This window comes from Ciconia boyciana, chromosome 4 (assembly GCF_034638445.1).
Source record: "Ciconia boyciana chromosome 4, ASM3463844v1, whole genome shotgun sequence".
Taxonomy (NCBI): Eukaryota; Metazoa; Chordata; class Aves; order Ciconiiformes; family Ciconiidae; genus Ciconia; species Ciconia boyciana.
In genome coordinates, this window is record NC_132937.1 from 78,148,946 (window position 1) to 78,175,377 (window position 26,432).

The 26,432-nt window shown below is 35.3% G+C and overlaps 1 protein-coding gene across 4 annotated transcripts in view; it reads right to left on the reverse strand.

The window, feature by feature from the left end:
• FBXL17 (F-box and leucine rich repeat protein 17) overlaps window positions 1-26,432 on the reverse strand; it is a 304,415-nt gene that overhangs the window by 4,642 nt on the left and 273,341 nt on the right. For 3 of the 4 annotated variants that reach the window (XM_072860234.1, XM_072860233.1, XM_072860236.1), the window contains one exon: window positions 11,879-12,021. In XM_072860234.1, coding sequence (XP_072716335.1) covers window positions 11,879-12,021 — 143 coding nt within the window. Of the gene's footprint in view, window positions 1-11,878; window positions 12,022-26,432 lie in introns of those variants that run through there. The other variant, XM_072860235.1, reaches the window with a different exon arrangement.

The window sequence follows — 26,432 nt, forward strand, 5'->3', positions numbered from 1 at the left end:
AATAACTTGAGTGGTATTAAACAGCAAAGCAACGACAAATCCTATGTACACATTTAGAACCATAACAGTTACAGAAAGAAATTACTTTGAGTTTAAAAGATTGAATTTACTCTCAAGATAGAGGAAAAAAATATCCTTCCATGCTTCATGATAAATGATCAAATATATGTAACTTTTAGTTAAGTGTAAATATTTTTAATCCTAAGAAAGTAACCACATATAGGTAAAAATTACGCCGGACAAAATGTGGGACAACCTGTGTGGATCCCAGGATGAGAAACAAATGTGGACAGTTAAGCCACAAATGATCCCCTATCAGAAGATTTTGAAAGCTTTTCTTTTACCATGAGAAAAGTCAGGTCAAACACTAAAACAGTGTAAAATTTTTAGTATTTTAAACTTTCTGTAGTATTGGAATAAAAGGTAGGAATCTACCTTTTATTCCAATACTATCTAAAAGGTAGGAAAATAGAGAAATCAAAATTTTGTTCTCTGTTAATGAATGAGATAAATAATATCTAAGTCAACTCCTTGTCATCAGTTCCCCTAATGGTAGGATTAAGATGAAAAGAAGTCTTATGCCTAACCATTAGAACACAAGCTTCTGTCTCTTTCTTAAGATGCAGTCTGGCTGGTGATAAAACAAAAGTACTGAATGCCATTCCCAAAATAAATTCATTACACAAACAGAGCAATTTTCCATTCAAAGCTTGAACAGTCTTGTTCAATGAATGAAAACTAAAAGTCTTCACATCTTAATATGCTTTCAAATGTTATATTTTTCTTCCACAGAACTTTCATTAATCTTCGTCTTTTGAGTTGTCAAAAGGAAGACTACTGTCTGAAGAGAAACTAGTTATATTATCTAATACATAATAATTCATTTGAATTTAAATAGCCCCTCAATTATATTTTAACACATAATGAAAGAACGCAGTCCTTATCATTAAGAGTCAAAGTAGTAAGTTTGTGTGAATCCTGGTCATCAAACAGAAAAAAGAAAACAACAACAAAGATTGGTTTGAAACTTATTTTTTCTTGCTGAAATAAAAATTTATTCCAAGAATACTTTCCAAAAAACAAAGGACAAGACGGGTTACAGAAACTGGCAAGATCAAGTGATATACTCTCCTTTTAACTCAATTAGAGCAGTTACCTAGAAGTCACAATTTTGAATTCTTTTTGCTTAAAGACACCTGAACACATATCGCCTATTTCGCAGGAGAATATACCTGACTTTGTGACAAATGTTATCTGGAGTGGGACCTCCTTAATTTCTTCTTCTGATGATAGTGTGGTTGTACAGAGAGTATTTAAATATTATCTGCACTAGAGAAAAAGAATACTTTCTCATATGATAATTAGGAATTCATCTGGGAAAGAAGAACACAAATACCCATCTAGTCCATGTGAAGTGGAAGAACGTTCACAAAAGGGTTTTGGGAGTGCTTCTTTGGAGGATTTCACTCTGCTAGGTATACACATAACATGGGTGAACTATTGAGAAAAACGGGAAATCAGTGTTCAAAACCCTTTCTCTGCTTTCGGTAAAATGATCTACCTACAACAAACAGTTTAAAAAACCCCTCCAGTCTGTTAATATTTTTCCCAGAATAAACTAGCTGGCATTTATGAGCTGATTTTTCAGGTTCAGGACAAACTGAAACTACAGTTTTCAATTAATAAGCTACTCACTGAAAAACACTCACTCAGATTTTTGACCTGGTATACTAGACTTACGCATCTGGTCTGATTGCCAGTATCTACTGACTTGGTACACCGCTTATATCTGTCATGGCCCACCATGAGTAATTTCTTTTATGCCATCTTCCACAAGTTCTCATGGAAAATTCAAACTGCAAGCATAAATAGTTACTAGACAATTTTTAGGTTTTGCTTTTAAATGTGCCATGTCATTTGACAGAATTCTAGTGATAATTTCAGCACTGTTTTCTTTCATTTCTAGATCCTAAAATCAGGAATTTCTAAAGATATCAAATGATTCCAAAGGGCTAGGATCTATTTTTCTTTAACTTTTGCTTCCATTATGTTCCTAGGACAGATCTTATTAAATTCAAGGGAGTCAAGTTTTCTTAATCCTGTTAAGATAAATTAGGGCTTATAATTGAAACCATCAGTCGAACTAGACATTTCTTTTTAATGAGACTGATAGCTTCATTCACAAATAAGGAACAGAAACAGAGGTTTAAGGATTTCTCCTAAACAGGATTTTCCTACTTACATTTAGTTAACTTGCCTTTAGTTGATATCATATACAGGAGATCTTCTCTTGGATTGGAATACCAAGTGGTGCATAAAGGGGCTTTAAAAAGCTTTGGTTTTAACTGAGAGAACTCCTTTACTATACTTCTAAGAAGGACTGTAAGACTGCCTACTGATCTGAAAAGCTCCTCCTATAGGTGTATCAGGGGCAGTCTTAGAATGCAGTTCTGATTCTAAAGCTACTAAAATGACCCAAGAATGTCTGTGTTATGTTATTTAGAGCAATATTGAAAAGGGAGAGTAGAGTCATCACCTGAACTGCAAGTTTTATGCTGCTCTACACAGTGAAGAAGTATTCACCATTAATCTAAAAGGTTTCCTATGTAAGGAGGAGCTTCAGGGTAACATAAAATTCACTTGATAATTGAAAAGAAAAAGTTATCTCCATTCCAAGTTAATAACTGAAATCAATAAGCAGCCATATAATTAAAAAAAAACCAAGCCCACCAAACCTAGGCTTACATGCAAAAACCCCAGATTTGCAAAACTGGATTAGTGCAAAGATGCAGTATTAGAACTTCTTAGGAAAACTTGCCTGTGCTCCTCAGTGATTCATAACATCATACAGGGATGGACTGCTGAAATAATTTTTGCATAGTATCTAACCTAGCCCTTGGAATAGGCATGTGGCTAGCTGATTCTGGAGATTGCTGACATGATGGACACTCCCCTTCTGAGAACAATACAGGTAGGTATCTTCAGTTATATAACTTCATAGGCCACTCATTAATAAAAAATAACAGACCAAGTTATAATATCTGCAATATCTGCACAGAAAGGTGTTAATAATATATAGAACTGATAGCTTAATTTTAAAAATCTAGTACTTGTAAAGAATTTTAGGGAAATGTTAGCAGGTGAGAAGTAACATTCACACCAAAAGATTTTGAGGGCTGCCATACAGACAATGTTCAATAATAGAGGTTAACAGGGAGCAAGTATTATCATTACATTTTTACATATAAATGAACCACAACACCAACTTTACACAAAATAAATACAAATTGATTTGTTCTATAAGGGCTTTCTTATCATTTATTGACATTTTTGCTTATGGAGTGGTACTGCAGCATTAGGGATACTGAAATTTGTGTGCATTTCTGTCTCAGTATATATAGAGTAGTATTCCATGAAACCCAAATTTGTATGTAGTGGGCAAATAAATGATGCTATAGTCTTTGTGTGTATCCATAATGATGGATTTCGGACTCATTTTATGTTCCAATTTCTCTGATGTTTTAACAATAAAATCCAAAATATACACACTTTGAGTTATTAAGAAACACATTTTCGCATACACTTTCTCTTCTCTAAGCTGTAGTTTGCTTCCTCAAGTCAGTGTCTTGTAAAAAGTGTACTTCGTTTGATTTTTTTTCTGCTAATAGTTGAATGAATTATATTCTCAGGTGGCCCAATTATAACTGTTGCCTGCAGCCATAACAAAATTAAAGATTTCTGGAAACGTTTCGTGTGAAGTGCACTTGATCAGCTAAGGCAGACATATTCCACAGAGTTTCAGTGGCTGCCCTCATGCCCAGGGGCAGAACCTTTGTTTAGGACTTTAATAAAATAACAGCACTACCAATATTAGCACAATATCCTATAGTCCAAATAAAGTCCCTTATGATTTCAGCAAATAATGTATTTTGACTTTATGGATGCTGTTACAAAAAAAAAAAAACCCAACCAAAACCCAAGAAAACACACATGCACGCACATACAAACACTGTATTTGTGGACTCATAAATAATGAAATTGACAAGTACAGTCTGATGGACTATTATTATCATGACATTCGACAGCTTAATTGTGTTAAATCTTAGCAATTAATTTCCTACTTATATTTGGAAAGGGGAAGGAGTGGGTAAACAGAAATATCTGTTATGTTTTCTGCCATGTGAAGTGAAATAAACGGAATACACAAACCTTCTAATAGTCATTGGTACCACTTCTGGAAGGATTTCAGAAAATGTAGCGAGGTTGCTTGTGGAGTATAGCTCCTTTACAGTTCTTTGCTTAAATCTTGAAAGGTAGAGTCCTAAAGGGATGAAATTCATTGTTGTGGTTGTTTACACAGGTGAATGCTATGGCCTCAAACTGCCAGTCCCTGCACAATTGCTGCAGTCACTGCATTTCTGCAAACTAACAAGATAATCCATTTCAGGTCTCTGTGAGTTTGCATAGTTTTCTAGCAGAGCCATCATTTCAGGGCTTGCTGTCCTAATCATTACTGGCAACACATTATTGAATATTAAAGTTGTGTACCTGATAAAGTTTTCATTCTCAATTCTCTTTGCTTATTGTGAGGGTTTACTTTTCTATTAAATCAGAGAAATGATTCTAAAGGAGCCTTTTAGTTTGGCTGGTTGGTTGGATTGCTAATTCTGTTCTTTTAAATCAGATGAACTTCTTCGAGACTCCACCCATACAAGATTTCAAGGTAAAAATATTACCAGTATCATAAGCATTTCAAATTTATGATGAAACTCTGTGCGTTGCTTTGTTCTTACTTACAAAAATTGCAGTTAATAATGACAGTGTTTATTTATATAGTGATAAATATTCTTTCAGATTACTTTCTGCCTGTTGAATTAATAGCATTGAATATTTTCCTTCCAAATCTGCTACATTAACAATAGTTTTAGCACATTGTTGTAATACTTGTCAAAATGACGGCCTGTAAAACTAACAGAGAAATCATTCTCAAAAGTTGCCAGCTGGCAAAAATGACTGGAAGTTCCAGGGGACGATGCTTCTAAAAAATTTCTCTCTCTTTTTTTTTTGATCATAAAAATGCTGACTATTTCACATTGCATTTTTCCTTAATAGTTGGCCTTATCCTGATTTTGAACCATTGATCAGTACCTGAGGGCCCATCTTTCTATTAGTATGACATGGTCAGGGAGTTGCTTTTTAAAAACAAGGACAGACTCATTAACTCAGTGAGATTCCATCTTCAGCCTACTGCTATGGATTTGTTGCTGAACTATCAGCCTGGAAGATAAAAATCTTTTGGTAAAGAAAGAGTTAAACTAGAAGTACAAAAAGTTCAATTTGTATAAAGCATCCTTTTTTATATTTTAGCAGATGCTTTCATTCACACACATAATGGTTCTGTTATCCTAGTTAGCTAGGGGAAAAAAAAAGTATTGCTCAGTCTTTTAAAATTGTTGTATTGAAAACCAAAGTGAAATAAATGCTATTTTTCTTTTGTTGTGGGTTAGCAAGGATAACTGTAGTTTCCTTCTAATGGCATTCACAGATTTTATGAACCTAAAATCTTCATCATTCATATAGAGACATAACAATGGCAGCTCCTACATTATACACATAAAACTTTAAAAAATACAGCATATCCTTTTTAATATGCAGCAATGTAACTTGAACAAATTATAGTGATTTAAGAGAAAAGAAGTGCTATAGAATTTTTCTTAAAGGGAAGGATTGGATATTTTCAGTCCTCTTCAATATCACAAAACCATAATTTCAAATCTCAAAATGAACTCCTTAAAATATAAAAGAAGAAATGGTAGCAAATTGTCAGGTTTTTTGATCAGGCTAATGATAGTTAGCATTTTCTGAAGGTGGAAGGCAAGTTGCTGTGATAATTATATTAAAACAAGCCATGGCTTTGTACTCTCACTGTTCTACTGTTGATTAAGAATAGTTTAGCTCAAAACCGTATTTGAAATTTAAAGATGTATCTCTAGAACCTGAGATCTTATCCCTTTTTCATACCTAACTTCAGTTACAGACTATCTATGTAAATTAAGGGTAAAAATGTTTCCAGTCATGCTTACATATATATATATGAAAAACTCTTTTTGCCCTGAGTTGGTAAGTTTTTTCACAAGCTGGCATTTCCTCATCTACAATAAGAGCTGCATCCCAGTTAGGCTGATGATTTGCAGTTTGCACAGGATATATATTTACAAATATTTCTAAAACAGATTTTATAGAAAGATAAAATGATAAATTATTTTAAAAATCTACTGCTTTTCTAAAAATCTTATTCTTATTTAAGATGCAAATGATTTCTTAACAAACCTTTTTTATTTTTAGGGGTCATCTACCTTCCTTCCTCTCTGTGGTAATATAAAAAAGTTCGTCTTTTTGTCAGTTGTACTGACCATCAATTTCTGTGCTCTAACATCTCTGTAAAACTAAAATAGGAAATACATGCTACAATTCATCTGAGAAAGTCATATGGAATAAGCTACAGGCTTTCAGAAGTATTTTCATGAAAAACAACCTGAATTTCTCCAAAAAAAAAATAAAATCAAGGTCATGATGATTTATTAACTAGAGTTGTGTATCAATTCACAGCCAACTTTGTCAGACTCACTTAACTTCATTCACACATAGCTGTGAATGTTGAATTTTGCAGACTCTGTTTTTCAGTGTCATTTTTCTGCATATTTTCCCAAGAAGTGTCTCCTGCATTCATGTGGTAGCACTACTGATAACCATTGCAAATAGCACCACACCTACAGGAAAAGGATCTTGAAATATGAAAATTTGTAAGAAATTACAAAGAAATTTTTGTAAGAAAGAAAGAAATTTTACACAATTTCTTTTGTAAGAAATTGTGTAAGAAAAGTTGCAAACTCCACAGGAAGATTATTCTGACACATTGTTCAACCAGCCAAGCTATCAGCCAGAAAAACAGATGAAGTTTTTAGCTACTATTTCCTAGGTGATACCCAGCCATTTTCCACAAAGATGAAGATTTCAAACTGCCATTATTTAAAGCTGTTTGGATTGTTGTGAAAGCACAATAAAGAAGTGCTACAAAGACATCTTTAAAATGAGTTCTAGCAATAAATAGCATAGAGAACAGTTTAGGGGTAGGAATCTATAGAATTGTGTTCTGAAAAAGAAGCTTGAAATGTGTGGATTTTAATCTTTGAATCTGATGTAGGCATCATTTTATGTCCTCAGGATGCAAGCACAGCTCTTGGGAATCCTGATGTCAGTGTTTGTGGGAGAAAAGAACGTACCCCATAACTGCCTACACCTCTCCCAAAGTATTTAAAATTTTTAAAGGAAAGGACGAATTATACTTTAAAATATATACTTTCCTAACCTGTGATAAAAAATACAGAACTACAATTAAAATTTGGTTTGAAGAACCGATAGTCATGTTCTCTTTCTGCTGTGGGGGGACTGAACTGAGGTGAACTGAATATAATCCCTGGTTCTGAAGACAACTCTGTGCCTTTCTCAGTATTTACTGAAGTGACAAATGAGAGCTTCAGTGTACCCTGGCAGTACACAAACCAGCTACGTGTTCCCACACACCCATGTCAAGTCCCAAAACACAACCTTGGGCTGCAGCCCACAAGAGCACAGCACTTCTCTATGCAGAGAAACTGGGAGTTTGTGGTTTCGCTGTGCTGCCAGAGCATCAGGAAGAGGCGACACGAGGGAATGAAGCCTTGCTCACCGCTCCTGGGAGTGGGGCACAGCATAAGCGTAGGTGGTAACACCGGAATACAAAACAGAAATACTATGTCTTTTATGCCTTTTCCAATTACAAACCTCTAAAATGTCGTGCTTAGCCCTTAAATAACTACTGATTTTATCTCTTAACTGCTTTCAAAAGAAATGGAGCCTCAAAATGGCAACATTTCCTTTTTATGAAACACATGAGTTGTGTGGTCCCAAGTGCTGTCAGGTGCCTGTACAGACCCACACATACAGATGCATACAAATACATATTTGCACACAGTTGATACCCTGTACCCTGAGAGAGATCAGAAGGGAAAAGGGCCCTAGCTGCTTCTGATTATGTGTTGATGTTTGTATGCAGGCAACTGGGGAATTTCATGGTCCAAAATATAGGTACTTAAAAATATTTAGGGTCTACTTTCTGAACACCTAAATACTTTTGGAGGTCTGGATCATAGTCTCCCAGAAGCCTATCTGATACAGAAAACTAATGGTATGTGTCTCACTGTACCTATGCTGTACAATGCAGGACCCTGTAGAGATCAAGCTAGCATTTCCTGAGCTAGTCACGGAAATGGAAGCAATAAGTTACACTACTACATCTATATGACAGTATCTTATGAGCTTTGCTGAGTGCTAATTTTCCTGGAAAAGGTGCCGTACTTTGGCAGTTAAGCTGCTATCAGGACTTATGCCTGTGTGTCCACACTGCCCTGCACCTTTCCAGTAGTACCAGTTCATCCAGAGCTCTCTCCAGGCTTCAGACACCACTGCTGTGTAGTGCAGGGAAAGCCAAATTTGCCTAAGTCATGGAGGTGCTAGGGAAAACTAGGAAAAAAAGAAGAGATATTTGCTCAGTAACCCTGCCTCTAATATTTTTATACTGAAAAGAATATTTAGATTTTGTGTATCTATGCATAAACATGTTGTCTAAACCAAAATTCTACTATGGATAGTTCTGAAAGACTTTCAGCATTTAATAATCTTTGACTTTTTTCTGTATGAGATTTGCAAATAGTGATTACGTTGCTATTTAGCAGAACTTAAATGTTGAAAAAATAGTGTTAAAATGCTTATTAGAAAACTTCCAACTTAAATATATGCCCTCATTATGATGATCTCATGGTAAAGTCAGCATTTTTTATGAGACTTCCCAACACAATGACATTTATTTTAAGGCAAAGACCATATTGCTCCTGTGGTGTGCATGTTAGATGGTAGGAAACATGATAAAAAGAAAGGTCATGGCAACAGCAGTTTTATGAGAAATGAATAATTTGATTATTTTCATGGTGTGGATCAATAATGCTCTGCATCTACTGAAGCACGTTGCCGGAGGCACTCAGATAATCAATGGCATAAAACAGAGCCTGCCTTTACCCAGGCTTGCAGCCTCTCTGATCTTTCTTGGGAGGACTCTTGACGCCTCTAATTTATGTCAACTGCATATCAAAGAAATTCCAAAGAGCCTGGGTCATAAAGAGTATTTTAGTGGTAACCATTTGAAGTCTACTTACATATGTTCCTTATGTAACTGTGTTTAAGTACTTCCCCTCCAATGCCTGGGAATTCCTAGAAAGGCATAAATGCTACCTGATACTAGCATAACAGTCAGTACCTTGGAAAAGGAAGGCTGGTTAGAAGGGGCAAATCTTCTAACCCTCTCTTCACTGCAAGCTGACAATAGTCCAAAGACAAGAATTTCAGTCAACAGGGCATGTAAATAAACCCTTCTGCACCACCCAAGAATTCTCTTTAATGATGTGCTGGACACTGACATTTTTAATTTAATAGAGCAGCCACTGGAAAAAATTAGTTCTGCATGATATTGGGGAGAGACAGTTGAAGACATGATTTTGTTCAGTAATTTCTCTGTTCATTTGCAGTGGAAAAAGCGAGCTGGCATCTTCTAGCTGCCAAAAACTCTTAAGTCAAGGATACTTACTTCACTCCGTCTGTGGAGCTATTTTTCCCATCAAGGCTTTGCAAGCAAGAAAATAATTCCCAGTGGTAGTCCTACTACTATGGTGTTTGCTATAACAGCATTTATTCATTTCTTAAAAAGTTTTAGCTACCATACTTTGAATACTCATATACATGCACACATGCACATGTGCACGCACACAAACACATACACATACACATACACACACACACTTGCAGGCACTCAGTCAACATTGTTTTTCTATCTTCCTTGAAGCTTTCTCAAAAAATATTTATTTTTTCCTTTTAGCAGTTGACTTTCGTAACAGAAAACATAGTGTATAATCCTTTGTAAAGAACTAGGAAAGCATTAACCAGCAATTAGAAGAATACAGACTGTAGTACAGACAGTTTAACTGATGAGGTAGTAAAACTTGTTTTCAGCATCAAGATCATTGATTTTCTATAGCAGCTGAAGACAGGATAAAATTATTGCACTTATTAGATCCTTGTTGATTGTTTAACGTTAGCTAAATCCACAAAATAAATATATGTGTAAAATTGATCAAGTGATTCAGGGTCAGATCTAATTCCCAAGGTCAAGTAACCCTTTGAACATTCTTTAAGTACATAATCTTAACACAATCCATCAAAGAGACTCACACACTCTTTTCCTCTGTTGGCTCTTATAAAACACTAATGTTGAGGAGATTAAGTGGAGTAAGCTTTAATAGACAGAGCAATTCTTCCAAAGTGCTCAACCTCCCCTCAAACTGTAAACTGTTACTGTTTTGTAACTGTTTTCTATAAAGCACTGGAAGGGATGCAAGGTAATGGTTTTGAGCATGAAGTTTCTTAGACTAAAAACCTGTGTTTCCAAAGGCTGTATCCAATCAGAAATTCACAAGCCTGAGAGACATGCTTATTATGATGGGCATCATAAGCTGGACATTGCATTCATGATGGCTGGAAAAGAAACAATCCCTGCAGGTATATTTGAAGATTTGAGATCAGACGCTCTGAACCTCCAATGACTTTTAGCTGTTTCTGCCTGTTCCTAGGCCTCTTGATCTCTCTTCTCTCAACAACGACATGATTCCTGAAGGCTATATACAGGGTGAGGTGGAGCTGGACTGCCTTGTCCTCTTTCCCGTGTGTCCAAAGAAGAGGAACAAAGCTGGTGAGGGGTCTAGAGCACAAGTCTTATGAGGAGCAGCTGAGGGAACTGGGGTTGTTTAGCCTGGAGAAAAGGAGGCTGAGGGGAGACCCTATTGCTCTTTACAACTACCTGAAAGGAGGTTGTAGCGAGGTGGGTGTCAGTCTCTTTTCCCAAGTAACAAGCGATAAGACAAGAGGAAATTGCCTCAGGTTGTGATAGGGAAGGTTTAGATTGAATATTAGGAAATTTTACTTCACTGAAAGGGTTATCAAGCATTGGAAGAGGCTGCCCAGGGAAGTGGTTGAGTCGCCATCTCTGGAGGTATTTAAAAGATGTTTGGATGAGGTGCTTAGGGACATGGTGTAGTGGTGGTCTTGGTAGTGTTAGGTTTACGGTTGGACCTGATGATCTTAAAGGTCTTTTCCAACCTATACAATTCTGTGATTCTTTTCTTCTAATGACAAAACTTATAGACATTCTTAATATATTCCAAGTAGGAAAGCTATATAATAAGAAATTCACTATTTTTTTCTTTTTTTAGCATCATGGTTTTATCCAAATCCTTGTCCTTGTGTTTTCAAAACCATTATATATGAGCAAGAACACAGACATACAGGAAGTCACTCTGGAAGTACCACTGAAGTATTTTCATTATTCTTTTGTTTCTTTTTTTCTTTCTTTTTAAAAAAACAAAGTAGTCTGTCATAGTAATGACATTACATACCAATCACTTTTAGCCAAAAATATTCAAAACCCTCAGAGGGCAGATTTTACATAAAACTTTTGTGAGCACCTCAGGCTGTGGGTGTAGCTTGTGGGTGTATTTTGAAAATCCATGTCAGCAAAAATGTATAATGCTCTTTTTAGTTCTCTAGATACCCTTTTAGCTAACTATGTGAACACAGTACACTAAAAGAGTTACCACAGTAGCGAATACCAAACCTGTTTGTACAGAAAAATATAAATCTTCCTGTCTCTCTCCCTCACTCACACATACACACATGAACACTCACTCTCACACGCACTCAGAACCATGCACCAGCTCATGCAAATGCTCCTTACCTGATCGCATCTCATCAGCCCTAAATATCTGAGAGACTTGCTGCTTTGTGCAATTTGGGTGGCTCCATGGTCTGTGATTTCTTTGCACCATCCAACATCCACTGTCTCTATTGTCATGCTGTATCGTCCAATGGCTATCAGAGCTGTAAAGATATTAAAGGTATGAACTACATAGCTCGTGGAGATACTAAGCTCAGTTCTATGTATACACTAAATGATGCTGAAATAAAATTTTGAGAAGCAGTTGTCATGTACCTTGTAAAAGATATTGTATTTCAGCATTTTTAACTATGAAATAGCTGTCTCTTCAAATTAGGAAAACACACATGTGCAAACACATACAAACACATGGACAAACAGATTTTCCTATATATTTTGCTATCTATCAATCAAGATAAAAAGACCAGTTAGCAGAGATATTCTATAAAAATTCTTTTAATTACTCTTTTCAGAAGGATCAAGGATCAATTAATTGAAATTGAAATAACGATAGAATAAAAATAATTCTACCTCGCTCTTCAGGGAAAATAACTGATTTCCTACTATTAACACTTTTTTCTCAGCAAATAATATTGCAAAGACAGCACAGAGAATAACAAGACATTTTCTGTGTCAATAAAATAAATGGTTTTAGAAAACCCTGCAGGTATCTTATGTCATATATTTTATAACTATATTCTAAAATTGCATTTGTTTTCCATTGTTCATATTGATGATGTAATAACAATGATATCTCTCACTTTCATGTTTTCTTCATGAATACTCTTCCAATAAAAAATAAAAAAATTAAAAAGGCCAGAAGGAATTAAAACAAAACCTTGAACTTTTATAAAAGGAAAGGAAAGAGGATCTGGAAGTTCTGCAAGGCCTGAAAAATGGTAGGTAGGAGACACCACGAGGCTTCTGAACAGGCTAGGAAGGCTTTGTCATGACATGACTAGTCTGGAATGACAGAAAGTATACAAATCACTAGCACCCTGGTCACCATGGACTAGAACACTTTCCAGGAAATACAGGCTCAGAAACTGTTCAGTCAAGTTGGGATTTATTAACAGAAATGAGTAACACCCTTCAGCAGCTAAAATCTCAGCTTAAGAAAAAAGTCCAAGGTTTCTGGTGTAGAAGTCAGCCATCTGCATGTAGCCAAGGGGTAAGATGTTTATGTTTTTTAACTCCAGTTATAAGCAGTTGCTGAAAAGGAAGATGAATGACTGACTTATTCCAAATAATGAAATTATCTTTAAAGGGAAGATTTTTCAGCAGGTGTGGGCCAGTTCTGTTCATGCTACAGAACCTACTGCCAGGATAAAAAAAAAAAAGGAGTTATGAAGAGCTGGTAGCTCTTGATATGCCAGATGTCCATCTCAGCTAATCAGGGTGTAAATGAGATCTAGAAGGAGAGAGAAAGAACCCACCTGACCTTGCAGTAGTTCTGCAAAGACCTGTACTGATGGTAGACAGCAGTAAGGATAATTTGATAATTTATTAATGTTTAGGTGGACTTGATTTACAAAGAAAATCAGCCAAAAGAGGCCAAATACATTCTCAGAAGCTGTGGAAGGTGCAGTACTACATAATTTTTTTCTTGCAGCAGCTTGTAACTGACGTAATGAACTTATGATACAATGAGCTATGTAGTCTTATTATGGTTTCATTGATTTTTGTAGGACAATATCAATTTCCTGTTCTCTTCCCAGTACATCCCCGGAAAACAAGTCCTAATTTTGCAAATATGTAAATATATGTATAGCAGAACATAAACTTTGTATTTAGAGTCCTTTTAAAATATCACGTTAATAAAAATTATAGAAAGAGAGTCAGAAACTTTCTGCATATACTTTGCAATAACAAAAGCTATAGCAATTATAGATTATTGTAACTCCACACAAAATGTTATAGACTTGAAGTAGTGCAGGAATACTGAAAACCTGCCATTACATTAGAATATTGTCAGTTAAACAAAACTTCAAATACTGTTTGTATTTTAATATTTTCACTAGTTTTTCTAAAGTTACAATGATATTATATAATTTTCAATGCTTCATGTGAAACTGATAAAGATAAGAAAATCAACAGAGAATACTTTTATGGGAGTGACATAAAAGATAATCAGACCACACTGGCGAAGAATTCTCCTAGTAAAGGCATTAAAGGAAATTAGAGATACAATTTCCAGGAGTTCCCTCACAAGACTTAGGTTAGAGAGAAAGTAAGGGATGATGCTGTTGAAAGACCAAAAAAGGGTGTTATACTGTGTGCAGGATGCCCAAAATGAAAATATAAGTCCAAGAAGCTGCCCTGAATGTGGCAAAAAGATGGCTTAAAGCATGAAACTTCATGCAAGCATCTTCATATGCACATATTAAACACATTAGAAGAATAAAAGATTCTCTGTCTTATTCATATACACCATTTTATAACAGAATATTCATAGAAAACCACTGTATAACAAAACATAATTTAAAACATGTTAATTCATCGTTTGATACGTTACTCTCTGTATTTTGGCATTTTGGGGGGTAAAGCATTTAATTTCTAGAGTAGGACATTAATTAAATCTCAGTTAAGTTTTATGGTTTTTTTATATAAAGACAAAAATATTTTTACCTTTTACATAATGGAAAAACAACTTAATAGTTCTTGAAATAACTACAAAATAATTATCAAATAACAGGTCATGAAGCCTCTTTGCAAAACTGGCCTTCGCAGCTTGTCTTCTGAACATCTAAACTTTAACCAGCCAATTGTTATTAGTGTCACTTCTCTGAAGTAGTAAAAAAACAAAAAAGATCATGCCTGGGATTTGGAAAGCATAAGTAAGTTTCCATAAATCAAAGTGTATATGTATGATTCTTGGACTACGTTGTCATTACTATATCCTGCCAATTATCAGAAAAGCCAGAACACAACTTTAATCATAACATGAAACAACCACCATGTGTTTTGGTACAAGTAACAGTACTTACAAGAACAATACAAACTGGAATAAAAAAACCCCAGGATGTTATGTATCAATATGATATGTAGAAAATGGAATGGAAACAAAGCTGTGACATTTGGGGAGCAGGGCTTTCTAAGTGAACACATTTTGCAGTTCAGGAGTTCCAGACTGATTTTCAGACAACTGTTAATCTGTTGTCTTCACCTGTGTTCCACGTTCGTGTATATGCAAATAATTGAATGAAATGTCATGTTTTAATCAATCTGTGTGTCTAATCTGTGCATCAGTTATGTCTTAGGGTAACCATGGCTGGGGTATACTTTAGACCAGGGACTGCTGAATGGATAGTATTTTTGTCTGGCTGGCCTTTTCCTTGCAGCATTCCTCACCACTGTCTCATAACCATTCCTACAGAGCCCCCAGATGTCATATGCACATATTTGATTTTCTGTTCAGCAGTATTAAATAGCTGGATATTCTCTAATACATAAGACCAACTGACAACATTTTTCTAATTACAAGTGACACTAGAAATCAATTACTGCATTACAGATGGCTGAAGACTTACAATATTCTGTCATATGCTAGTAGAAAATAACATATTTATTTTGTACTTTGCAACTCTTTGTCCCCAGTTTAGCAGATATCTTTCTGGAAAACCAAATATTTTGACAAGAGGGTACAATGTTACACTGTAGTCATATATTGCAACAGTTCATCTATCAAACGCATAGAAGGTATGCCATTTTAAAACATCAATGACCATATTTTCAGAAAATTTCAATGCATGCAACTGCACACTCACAAGAACACTCTTTGTTAGAGAAAAGATACACTATTCAGCTTCTATCAGCACCCAACAGTGGGAGGTAAAGAAAGGCCATGAGAACAGGTGAAAATGTAACAATACTTTCCCAGAACACTTCCCTCACATGAAAAAAATTGTGGTCAGGGACCTTCTGAACCGAGGTTTATGCCTCTGTACTTCTCTAAGTTCATCTAATCAGTCTTATAATCCACAAAATTTTTTAGGCTCCACAATACCCTGTGGCAAGGAGTCCCTTGGTTCAGCTACCTTCTGTTTTGAAAACCACCTTGCCTTGTTTGTTTTGAACCTGCCCTAAAACTTGATCCAGGACTTCCCATTTTATGACAACTTAGTTCCTTTGCAAATGCTTCTAGAAATCGCAACAGACTGTATCAACTAGGTCTTCCTTATTCCTTCCTGACTTCTTCAAAGTACTCTGTCTGATACGATTGTGAAGCACAAGCTCTCTTAACAAAAGCTGTGTCAACTCTTCCCGGATATGTCACATTTACTCACGTGTTCACTAATTGTATTCCATATTATTACTAATTCACCTTATACAGATGTCAGGTTTATCAATTAATATTTTTCTGATCTTCCCTGAAACTTTTTTAAAAATACCTCTGCCAATCAATCCTGTGCTAGCCAAGCAGGTTTAAGCAAAGGATTACACAGTGCAGTTAGGAGCTTGGCTATTTCATCCTTGAGTTCTTTTAGAAGTCTTGAGTACACACAGTTCGTCTGCTTGTACAAGCAAAATACTTTAAGCCACAAGTTTCAGCTAAGAAAATGTTTGCATTGCTCAACAGCTTTTCTTCGTCTCTGCATTTGCCCAAAAGAATCAGAATACATTGCTATTCTCAGAAAGCCTGGCAGTAATTTAACAAGGAAACATACAGTAAAAGCCTTACAAAGTTTGGATTCTGTGACTTAGGAACTTGTAGCACAATCAGCAGTAAAGAACAGTCAAAGGTGTGTTTTAATACTAATGACAATTGGACTTAAAAACAGTGTGAGTGACTGAACAGAAAAACACAATAAATTGAAATTAAATAGAGGTGGGTACATAAAAAACCACCATGTAGTTTAAAGATGCTGGCTTTGACATATGAACCTCTCCATATGTGAATATTTAACAATGCAGCCAATTCTTTTCTCTCCTTTTTTATACTCCCATTTATTTTGGCAAAAGCAAGATTTCTTATTTCTTTTTCCAGCACTAGGTTGGTAGAATGGAAATCAACTGATGTACAGCTCCTACATAGCAGAAGATAAAGTGTAATGTCTGTAACTGGAATTGGAAAATCACCCCCGCAGCTTTGAGCTGTATTAAGCAAAAATGTACTTTGTTGTAGCTGAGAAGGTGAAAGGACATATGCAGGACCAGGTTTGTAGGCAGAGGTAGCATCTTTTAGATGACCAGCTGGAATAGTTGGAAAAATAAGTAAAATTTTGTCCTTAGTGCACCACCATTAAAAGCAAATAGTAATTTAACCTAATTTTATTTTAAACCAATTAAGTTAAGCTGACATAGGTAAATGCATCTGCTACTACAGGCACAAATGACTGCCTTAGTCAGAGAGGAAAGGTCTCCATTTACCTGTATGTAAACTGTGAAACCAATGGTTGCAATGTGAATATTGTCACGGTTAAACTACTTCTGGACCTGATCTAGGCAGGCACTGAGCTCTCGCATTTAACAAAACCGGGGGGGGATGAGACTGCTGTTACTTATTTGGCAGAATTGTTTTGGAAAAATATAGTTGGCAATGTATCATCTTGAGGCTTTCCTCCTTGATTTTGTGTATATACTAAAAAAAATCAGAAACAGATATTACACTAATCTGTTAAAAAAAAAATCAGTAATCTAACATTTATAATTTAGTCATGACCATTCCCAAGTTTAAGGTCATTACAACAGAAAAAATAACATACTTATCTTTGGTATGAACAACTGATATTTGACCCACTCTTAATTTAATTTTAATGCATTTTTAAATCTGGAAACAAATACTCCAGGTTTTTCATAATTTTACCAAATAAAATTGTTTGGAAATCTGGTGTATTAAGCAGAATTACATCCAATTAAACATATTTTTACTGACACGCACCTACTACACAATAGAGTACTTCCTCAATCAATAAATCCTAGTTCAATTTAACTGAAAATAAACCTCTGTGAGGTTCAACTGTGTTGCTATTTTTCTCCTATCATCACCTAACATACTGCATATGTAAAAGGCATTGCATTTGGTCAGTGAGGACTAGATAGAAATGTTTTCAAAAATTGATTATGGTTGACATCACTGTGACACCAGGGCATTACACATATATATACTTTAATGCAAAAAACATTCTAGCATTTGTTTATTAAGTTCTTTTTATCATTAATGTCAAAAGCATTTAAATGTGCAAGAATTAGAATTTACAATTTCCAACCTCTCTAAGGGTTTTACACAGAGTAGAAATCAATCAGTCAACTAAGTATTACCAAGTAATAGTCTTCTTATGGAACTTTCCATTATCTTTTATTTGTTATACAGCCAAAAGCTATTAAGGTGGCTTTGATAGCCATCTACTAGCTCCTGAAGAGCCTAATGTACAAAAAAAATGTGAGGAAGCTTATGAGAGTTAAAATTGCAATAAGCAGATGCAATAAAAATAAAATTAGCAAAAAACCCTATAGATTTAGAGGTTAAGAAAATGGTGTAACAGTTCAGCTTAGTGGATTGTAAACTATTCTTCTGTTGGTGGAGTTATGGAGTTACTCTCATCTGCTTGAGTTGTTTAAAATATGAGTGGACAAAGCTTTGAAGAGGCTACAAAGAAAATTTTGTACAAGACCGAACAAGACCGAACAAGCCAATATAAATGGTCTTTTCTGTCTTTCATTTACATTATTCCATTGAATTAGAAACAAAAGAGAAAGATGTAAATTATGTGGATAAATTATAAACATCTGAATGCATTAAAGCTTTACCAGTCACCAAAATTAGTTTGATATTCCATTTCCAGTGACTTGTGGAAAAGCATTTATAAATTAGCCCACAATTAGACACAAACACTTGGCAACTGTAAAATACAGTTGAGTATATAGACAATATACTGCCAACTAATTTTAATATATTGTATTTACAAAATAAAACATTAACTTATATATCTCAATAATATCCTCTACAGTACACAACAGGTTAAGTATTGAATATTTAGTTAACATAAATATTGCTTATACATATAAAAGGCTCTTCTTTACAAGTGCATACCTATAAAAACTTATTTTCAGAAAATTTTTCAGTGACTTCAGTTTTTTTCCCTGAATTAGGGCAACAGAATTTGGTTCTTCAGAGCAAATCTTGATGCCATAAGCAAAAGCTTGATAATTTTGCCCACATGATACTAATAGATAGGATTTGTGTTTACCCTCTGCATCAATGAGGTTGATGGTTATCTGCCACGCAAATTACATGAGGTCTTGCAATTTAGCTAATCTGTTATGTGCAGAGATAGAGTACATGCCTAATCCCATTTCCATGTGTCAAAAGATGTTTTTCTGCTGTAACTACAGACAGTGGTTGAAGAAATCACTGCTTGAGTTCTCTGCTACTTTGCTCACCCAGCAGAGGAATCATAGCTCACAATTCACATTGCTTCTGCTTTAAATAAAAAACATTTGTATAAAACTCACTGCAACTTTTTATACAATAACTTTTTATACAATTCGTCTACTCCTGTTTCAAATTTATAAAGGTATTTTGATGACTAAATAAATGTTTGTTCATCACATACTGTTATAAATTATGCATCAAGAACTGTAGTTCATCTGCTACCAAATAAAGGCTACCATGGGTATATCACTCCAAAATTTCAGTTTGTGCTGGTTTCCCAGTCAAAAGTCTAATTCTGCTCAGGCTTTTGCACATCCAGCTGACAGGTAGTATGGCATGAGTTTTTTTCTTTTATAATCATGACCTCACATAACAGCTACCTTTCAGTGCCACCATGAAATAGCAAAGCAAGAGAGACAGAATTTGTACAAGAACTGGCTTTCTACCAGGGAACTCAGCCAATCCCATTTATAATCAAGCACTTAAATACATTCCTGGTTTTAACTGTATGAGCAGTTCCCTTGAAATAAAAGTAAATAGATAAATAGAGGAGGTAACCATGAACTTCACTGTTCTCATAATCAAATATCAGTCTTAATTCCCTAACTAGTTTCCGTTACGGTACATACATCCATGTAACGAGCAAACAGGGAAGCAATTAAGTCCTTTTCCCCATGGTATGGCAGGGATGCAAAAGGGAGATTGGTCAGTGTTATTTTTTTTAATATTTTACACGAGTGGTATTTTAATACTTATAGCAAGTGCTCACAGAACACAGTAACCAGAAAGGTATGTAAATAGGAAAAGACTTAAGCTTTTGTAAATCCTAAAGAAGGTTAGAAAAAAAGTTGCCCAGCCTGAAAAATTTTCCTGATGGAATGCTGCATCATCTCTCTGGATGGCAAGCTTGTATTTTAATGTACTTGGTGTATTTTGTTTTTTCTATTGTATTCACCTGCTTCAGGCTGCTTGAGGTCTCCTGTGATAATTTTATTGTTACACCTTTGTGCATATGTGGCTATGGGCAACATTTCTTGAGAATGAAGTATGGGACTGCAATAAAATGCAGAAAGATATAGGGGCATGACCACACTGGGAAACCAATCTAATAAGATGCCTCAAGGAAATGAAAAGGAGACAGACTGTATCCCTTGAGCAAACCTGTTTTCTCCAAGAGTTTAGGAAATTTGGTTAAATCCCTTCTCTCTGGATGAATATTTTGACCTTTATTTGGAAGTATGGTGGCAAACCACTCAACTAGTGATACTGCTGTAATTTTGACTAAAAATCTGTTTGAAAGAGATAACACATACATTTTAAAACAATGTATTTCTGCTTTTCCTTTTGAAAATAAAATCTCATATTTAAAGTATTGGTTACCTAAAGAAGCCTAAAGAAAATACCTGGAGGCAAGAAAAGTCCCAAGGAACAGAAAAGACCTAATGCCTGTGAGAGGAAAGATGGCAGAGACTACTTTTATGCAGGAAAAGTATTTTATTTTATATTTTTTATATAGAATATATTTAATACAGGTATATATTTTATTTTTTCTGTAAGAGACATAAAAGTAATTGGGATATAGTTACCCAGCTATGGTCTGGTTGTGGTATATGGTTATGATTAAGTTGGTACAATACACACTGCTGTACTCAATGCTAACTGTATTAGCTTGTACATAAAAAAAGGGCAACTGCTAAATCAACTTTTATCCTACAGTTCAAACCCCTAGAAACATGGGGTAATTAGAAGGCTGCAATTTCCCGAGTAGAATTAACCTTAGTGCTTGCTTTACTTTTTTATCTTGCATATTTGGCCAGACTAATACCATAAACAAAATAGTACACTTGTACAAATGTTATTAAAAAACTACCTGTTGTCCTACAATGTAAGCAAAACTCTGCCATAAACTAGAAATGAAATTGAAAAAGCAGAAGAGTGATCTTTCAAAATAATCTTTAACATAATAAGTGTTTTCCCCAAAAGTCCACACTAGAAAGAAGGCTAAGCCATGGACAAAATAATACAAAATGTTTTTTTTGTATTTTCTACAGGACTCTTAAGAAGAAATTTCAACATCGACAACAATGAATTAATGCTAAATACATCTATATTCTAAATAAACTCTATCAGTGCAGAAGAAAGGCTCCATGATGTTTCAGACATTTCAACAACTTGTTTTACTCAATGTGTACCAACAGCAAAAAACAAACCAAAACAAAGAAAACCCCAAAATCTTCAATACGAGGATGCAAAAAGACACTAGTACTGGAAACTGAAAGGCATGCAGCATATTTGGTTCTGTCTTGAATGCAGACCTCATAAAAATATTTAAAAATACCCATTTTAGAGATGGATTGCAAAAGTGGTAATAGCTGCTAGTTTTAACCCCATGGTCTTAAGACAAAACAGCCCCTGTGGATCAAGCTGTTAAAAACAGCTCTATTTTCCCTTGCCTGAGGACACTAAAACATAACTTGTTTTCTTTGCATTATTTTGCATAGGAGTAATTTCCATCATTGCCACAGACATAGTCGACTGCAAATGGAAGACTTCAATCCCCAAGAAAATCACACAGCCAATTTTCCTGGAAGCCACATCAAAAGGACACAAAGATGACTGGGAACAGCCAGCACAGATCTACCATGTGCAAACCCGGCCTGGTCAACCTGATTGCCTTGCTGTGATGAGATGACTGACTCTGTGGACAAGGGATATGTAAATAATTTTGTTTTGCATCAGTAGAGTATTGAGAAGTGCTATAGACTCTTAAAGATGACTACTTCCTTTTTCAGTCCAAAGACAGAAACATTTTTGTGTCAGGGTAACAAAGACACCAAAAATTACCTGAACCCCTTAAAACAGGAACAAGAGATATAAAAGGAAATTTAAATACAACCTTTTCAAAACAGGTAATGGGATTTGAGCTTATTTAAACAACATGTACCTATCCTATGAAAGCTGTTACTCCAAGTCACTGTTGCATGCAGGAGCTTAGTGCATTCAGAGGTGACAGCCACTAGTGATGATAGTGAGAACCCAGATCTAGACAGCATTAAAAATAAAGGCTGTAACCCTGAATAATGTGAGGTACATGCAACACATTAACCTAGAGAGGTAGGAAAGAAACAACATTTTTGAAATCTGGCATCGTCTGGAGAACTGGTGTAGGCACTGCTTATCAACTTCTGTGAATGCTTTGAAAAAGCTGGATCTTGGAGTTCTTCAGGGGCTATACAGACAGCCACAGAATGCAGAATATCGTATACAGACCAGATGTAAAGGTCACTTAATGTTTTGCTGGAACAGGTCAAGATGCTAAACTGGCAGAAGCTAGAAAACTCATTTTATATAACTTATTAGATATATTTATTAATATACAATTATAAGCCATTAGATAATAATATGTAAATAATTGTACATTATATATATATATATATATATTAAAAATTAATAATATTACAATCACTTAATAACCATCTCTCATTATTCCAAACTTCTGGTGAATGAGTTGGGTTTGGCAAGTCCAAATTTCACAGAAGAAATTAAAATCAGGATGTTGAGATGCTGATTGTCAAACAAACAAAATTTTAGTTAGTTCTTAGTCACATGGGATTGTAAGAGAGGGGGTAGAGACAGAAAAAGATGTTTTCACAGCGAGGCAATTTAACTGTTTAGCCTGTTCAGTTGTGGGATCTGCCAAGCTAAGAGCGCTTCTTTGGAGAATGACAGAAAGTAATCCTAAATGATGTGGGAACATATCCTTTTTCAAATTTAGCTTTGTCCTTCTCGCCTAAGGACTCTAGCTACTGTATTCTTCTGATTAATAAATACTGACTTTGAAAAGGCTGCTTGATGGTCTGCAAATACTTCCTGAGACAAAGGATGACATCTGTGACAGAGGTCTATACTCATTCTGCCACAGAGGGAAAATGCTGATAACAGAGGTCCTAAGCTGAAGAACAACAGAATTGTGTGTTTTGCCCTTTCAAAAAGGAGGACTCATCAATTTATCAGTTTGAATGACTACACGTCAAAAAGACTGGAGGAAGGAGAACATCTAATAAATGCATGACAACATGTTACTTCTGTCGTGCTCTAAAGAATTTCACACTGTTTGATGGTGAGAAGAGAACAATGACTACTTAAACCATGGTTCAGTATAGCAACTTTTAAGTTTCTATGAACTGAACAGCAAATAGAATAGATACACTTTTAGTACATAAAAGTGAATTGAATGGAGACAAAGGAGCCAAATAAATACTTACTAGAAGATAAAAACTGCTTACAAAAATCAAATTTTAGGTATACAATCTAAAAATGGAAGAAAATGGCTACTGAAAGTTTTGGATTTAATTGTAAAACTCTTGGTGTATAACTGTTCAGTACTCAGCAAGAGAGTAGATATTTGACTGTTCACCGAAACACACTAGAAGTAACAGGCAATAAAAAACCAAATATACCATAGAGCATGAGGTGTTACACCAGACAGACTGTTCACGCACTTCAACAAACATATGTGGGCAGTACTTTTTAACTCCCAGAAACACACCCAGTGCTTTTTTAGATATTGATACACTATTTACAGTTCTCTACTTTAGGAGTACAGATTATTTTTCACAAAGAATTGCATATTTATTTTTGTAACTCAGCCAGTTCATGTTCACTCTCCTTACTCAGTCTTCTTGCAAAATGTCAAGCGAAGACTGGTAAACTGAGATTCATGCAATAGGGTTAGAATAATTGCATAATCTTGTAAAGTTGTATGGTTAGGAACTCAGAATATGGGCTTGACAGAACATCACTGAACAGAATGAAAAAGTTTCTGTGGACTTCAAGACACTATGGATTATGTCATAAAAAGGCACCCAGCTGTGTGAAAGGGCTAGGTAAGACAGAAGGTGAGTGATCATTTGAAATATAACACATTTTGAAAGAAGAGAAGAGCACACAAGAGAATGAAATTAAAAAAGTGAAAAAAGTTCCTACACATATATGCATAGACATATCTTGTATAGCCCACATAAATCCATGAATATATGTCAACATAGAATATTAATTTCTTTATTAAAACTCTTTACAGCCCTGGAATATCATTCTCTGACATGTTATGTTTCCTCTATAGCTACTTCTGGGCTTTTTTTTTTTTTCATTTTTTCATTTAAAAAAAAAAAAAATTGGCATCAAACATCGTATTTTGCTTGCCCCATGCACTTCTGTAATAATTTGGCTGTGCAGTGAGCTGCTAAAAATGTGAACAAACAAACCACTTCAATGCCAAGCCTCAATATATCCCATAAACCATCACACAACCTGATTGTCAAATTTGTCTGTAAAAGACCTGTGTGTTTAGTAGTGGTCCAATGGCTACTTCCCACAGTCTTGAGGACAAAGTTTGAAAGCTGAGTTTGAAAGCTGCTATTTAAAAAAGAGGAGATTCAAGAAGTCCATAAAGAGAAAGAAGAAGTTATTCCGCCTCAGATGCTGGTAGAAAAGTCAGAATTAGTCTAAAACATATTGAAGAAATGAAGAAATGCTTAGGCTCATATTAAAAAAGCAATCTGAAAAATAGCAGCAATAATAGACATTACCTAGTGATGTGACTGAGATACTACTATGACATATCCACAGCATTAAAAAAAGAAGTCTGAAATACACCATTCGGGCAAAATAATTCATGTGCACCATCACTGATCTTTCAACTGTTTGTTTCCTTTCAGATACTTTGGTTTTATTTTGAATGTCTGTCTTATTTAGCTGGAGAAAAGCAACTTCGTACACTAGTTTTGCCTTCTTTTATCCACAACAAATTTTTATCTATGGAACTAACATTAATATGGCTATTATATTTAGAAAGTTTCTCTAAAGACCTAGAGCTGGTGAGACCGCACCTCGAATACTGTGTTCAGTTTTGGGCCCCTCACTACAAGAAAGAGGTGCTGGAGCATGTCCAAGGAAGAGCAATGAAGCTGGTGAAGGGTCTAGAGCACAAGTCTTATGAGGAGCAGCTGAGGGAACTGGGGTTGTTTAGTCTGGAGAAAAGAATGCTCTGAGGAGACCTTATTGCTCTTTATAACTACTTGAAAGGAGGTTGTAGCGAGGTGGGTGTTGGTCTCTTCTCCTAAATAACAAGCCATAATACAAGAGCAAATGGTCTCAGGTTGTTCCAGGGGAGGTTTAGATTGGATATTAGGAAAAATTTCTTCACCAAAAGGGTTATCAAGCATTGGAACAGGCTGCCCAGGGAAGTGGTTGAGTCACCATCCCTGGAGGTATTTAAAAGACATGTAGATATGGCGCTTAGGGACATAGTTTAGTGGTGGACTTCGCAGTGTTAGGTTTACAGTTGGACTTGATGATCTTAAAGGGTCTTTTCCAACCTAAATGATTCTATGATTCTGTGATTCAAAAGCATTTGGACAGGTATAGCTATGGGACAACATAGTTCTTCCCAAACTGAATCTGACCACCAGCAACAATTTTTTGAAGACAGTCACCAGCCAATGTGACTGCACACATATAGTGCAAGTATAGTGGGAACAATGTTGTTTCTTTTTCCACTGCTGATGGGGTAAAACCAAATAGGACAGGAGAGGGTATGAAGCTAGGATATGGCAGGATGATATGCATATAGGCAAGTGATAGTAACTACTTTACAACCTTAAGCTTGTGCAGACTTCTTATCTAATTATGCCTGAGTACATTTGTACATGAATGTTCAAGACAGCTCTGGGAATACCATTTGCTGTTAAAGGCTTTGCAGTGATCAGCAGAAATACAAGCACTGCATTTTGTCAAGGAGAGCTGAATCTTCACAGAGGAGACTGGACACCCATGGAAGCAGGTGTGAAGAGGGTTCATGCAACTAATTCAAGGTCCAGATTAACCTTGCAGATGTGCAGTAATACATAATAGAATCACATATATATTTGCCAAAATGTATTTTAAGCTATTGTCAAGATGTAACCCTATGTAATTTTTTAATTTGAAATAAAATAAGATTGAAATACATGCTTTTATACATAATCTATATGTGCTTATTTTACTTTGATGAATCCTGGAACTGATACAATACTTTTCTTAAAATTGCTGAGTTAAAGTATATTACTGAAAGTATCTTTTAGATCTTTAAACATATCCCAAAAGGACAATAAAATTTGATGCAGTGGCTGACAGACTGCTCTGTTTCCTGTTGTGCTGATT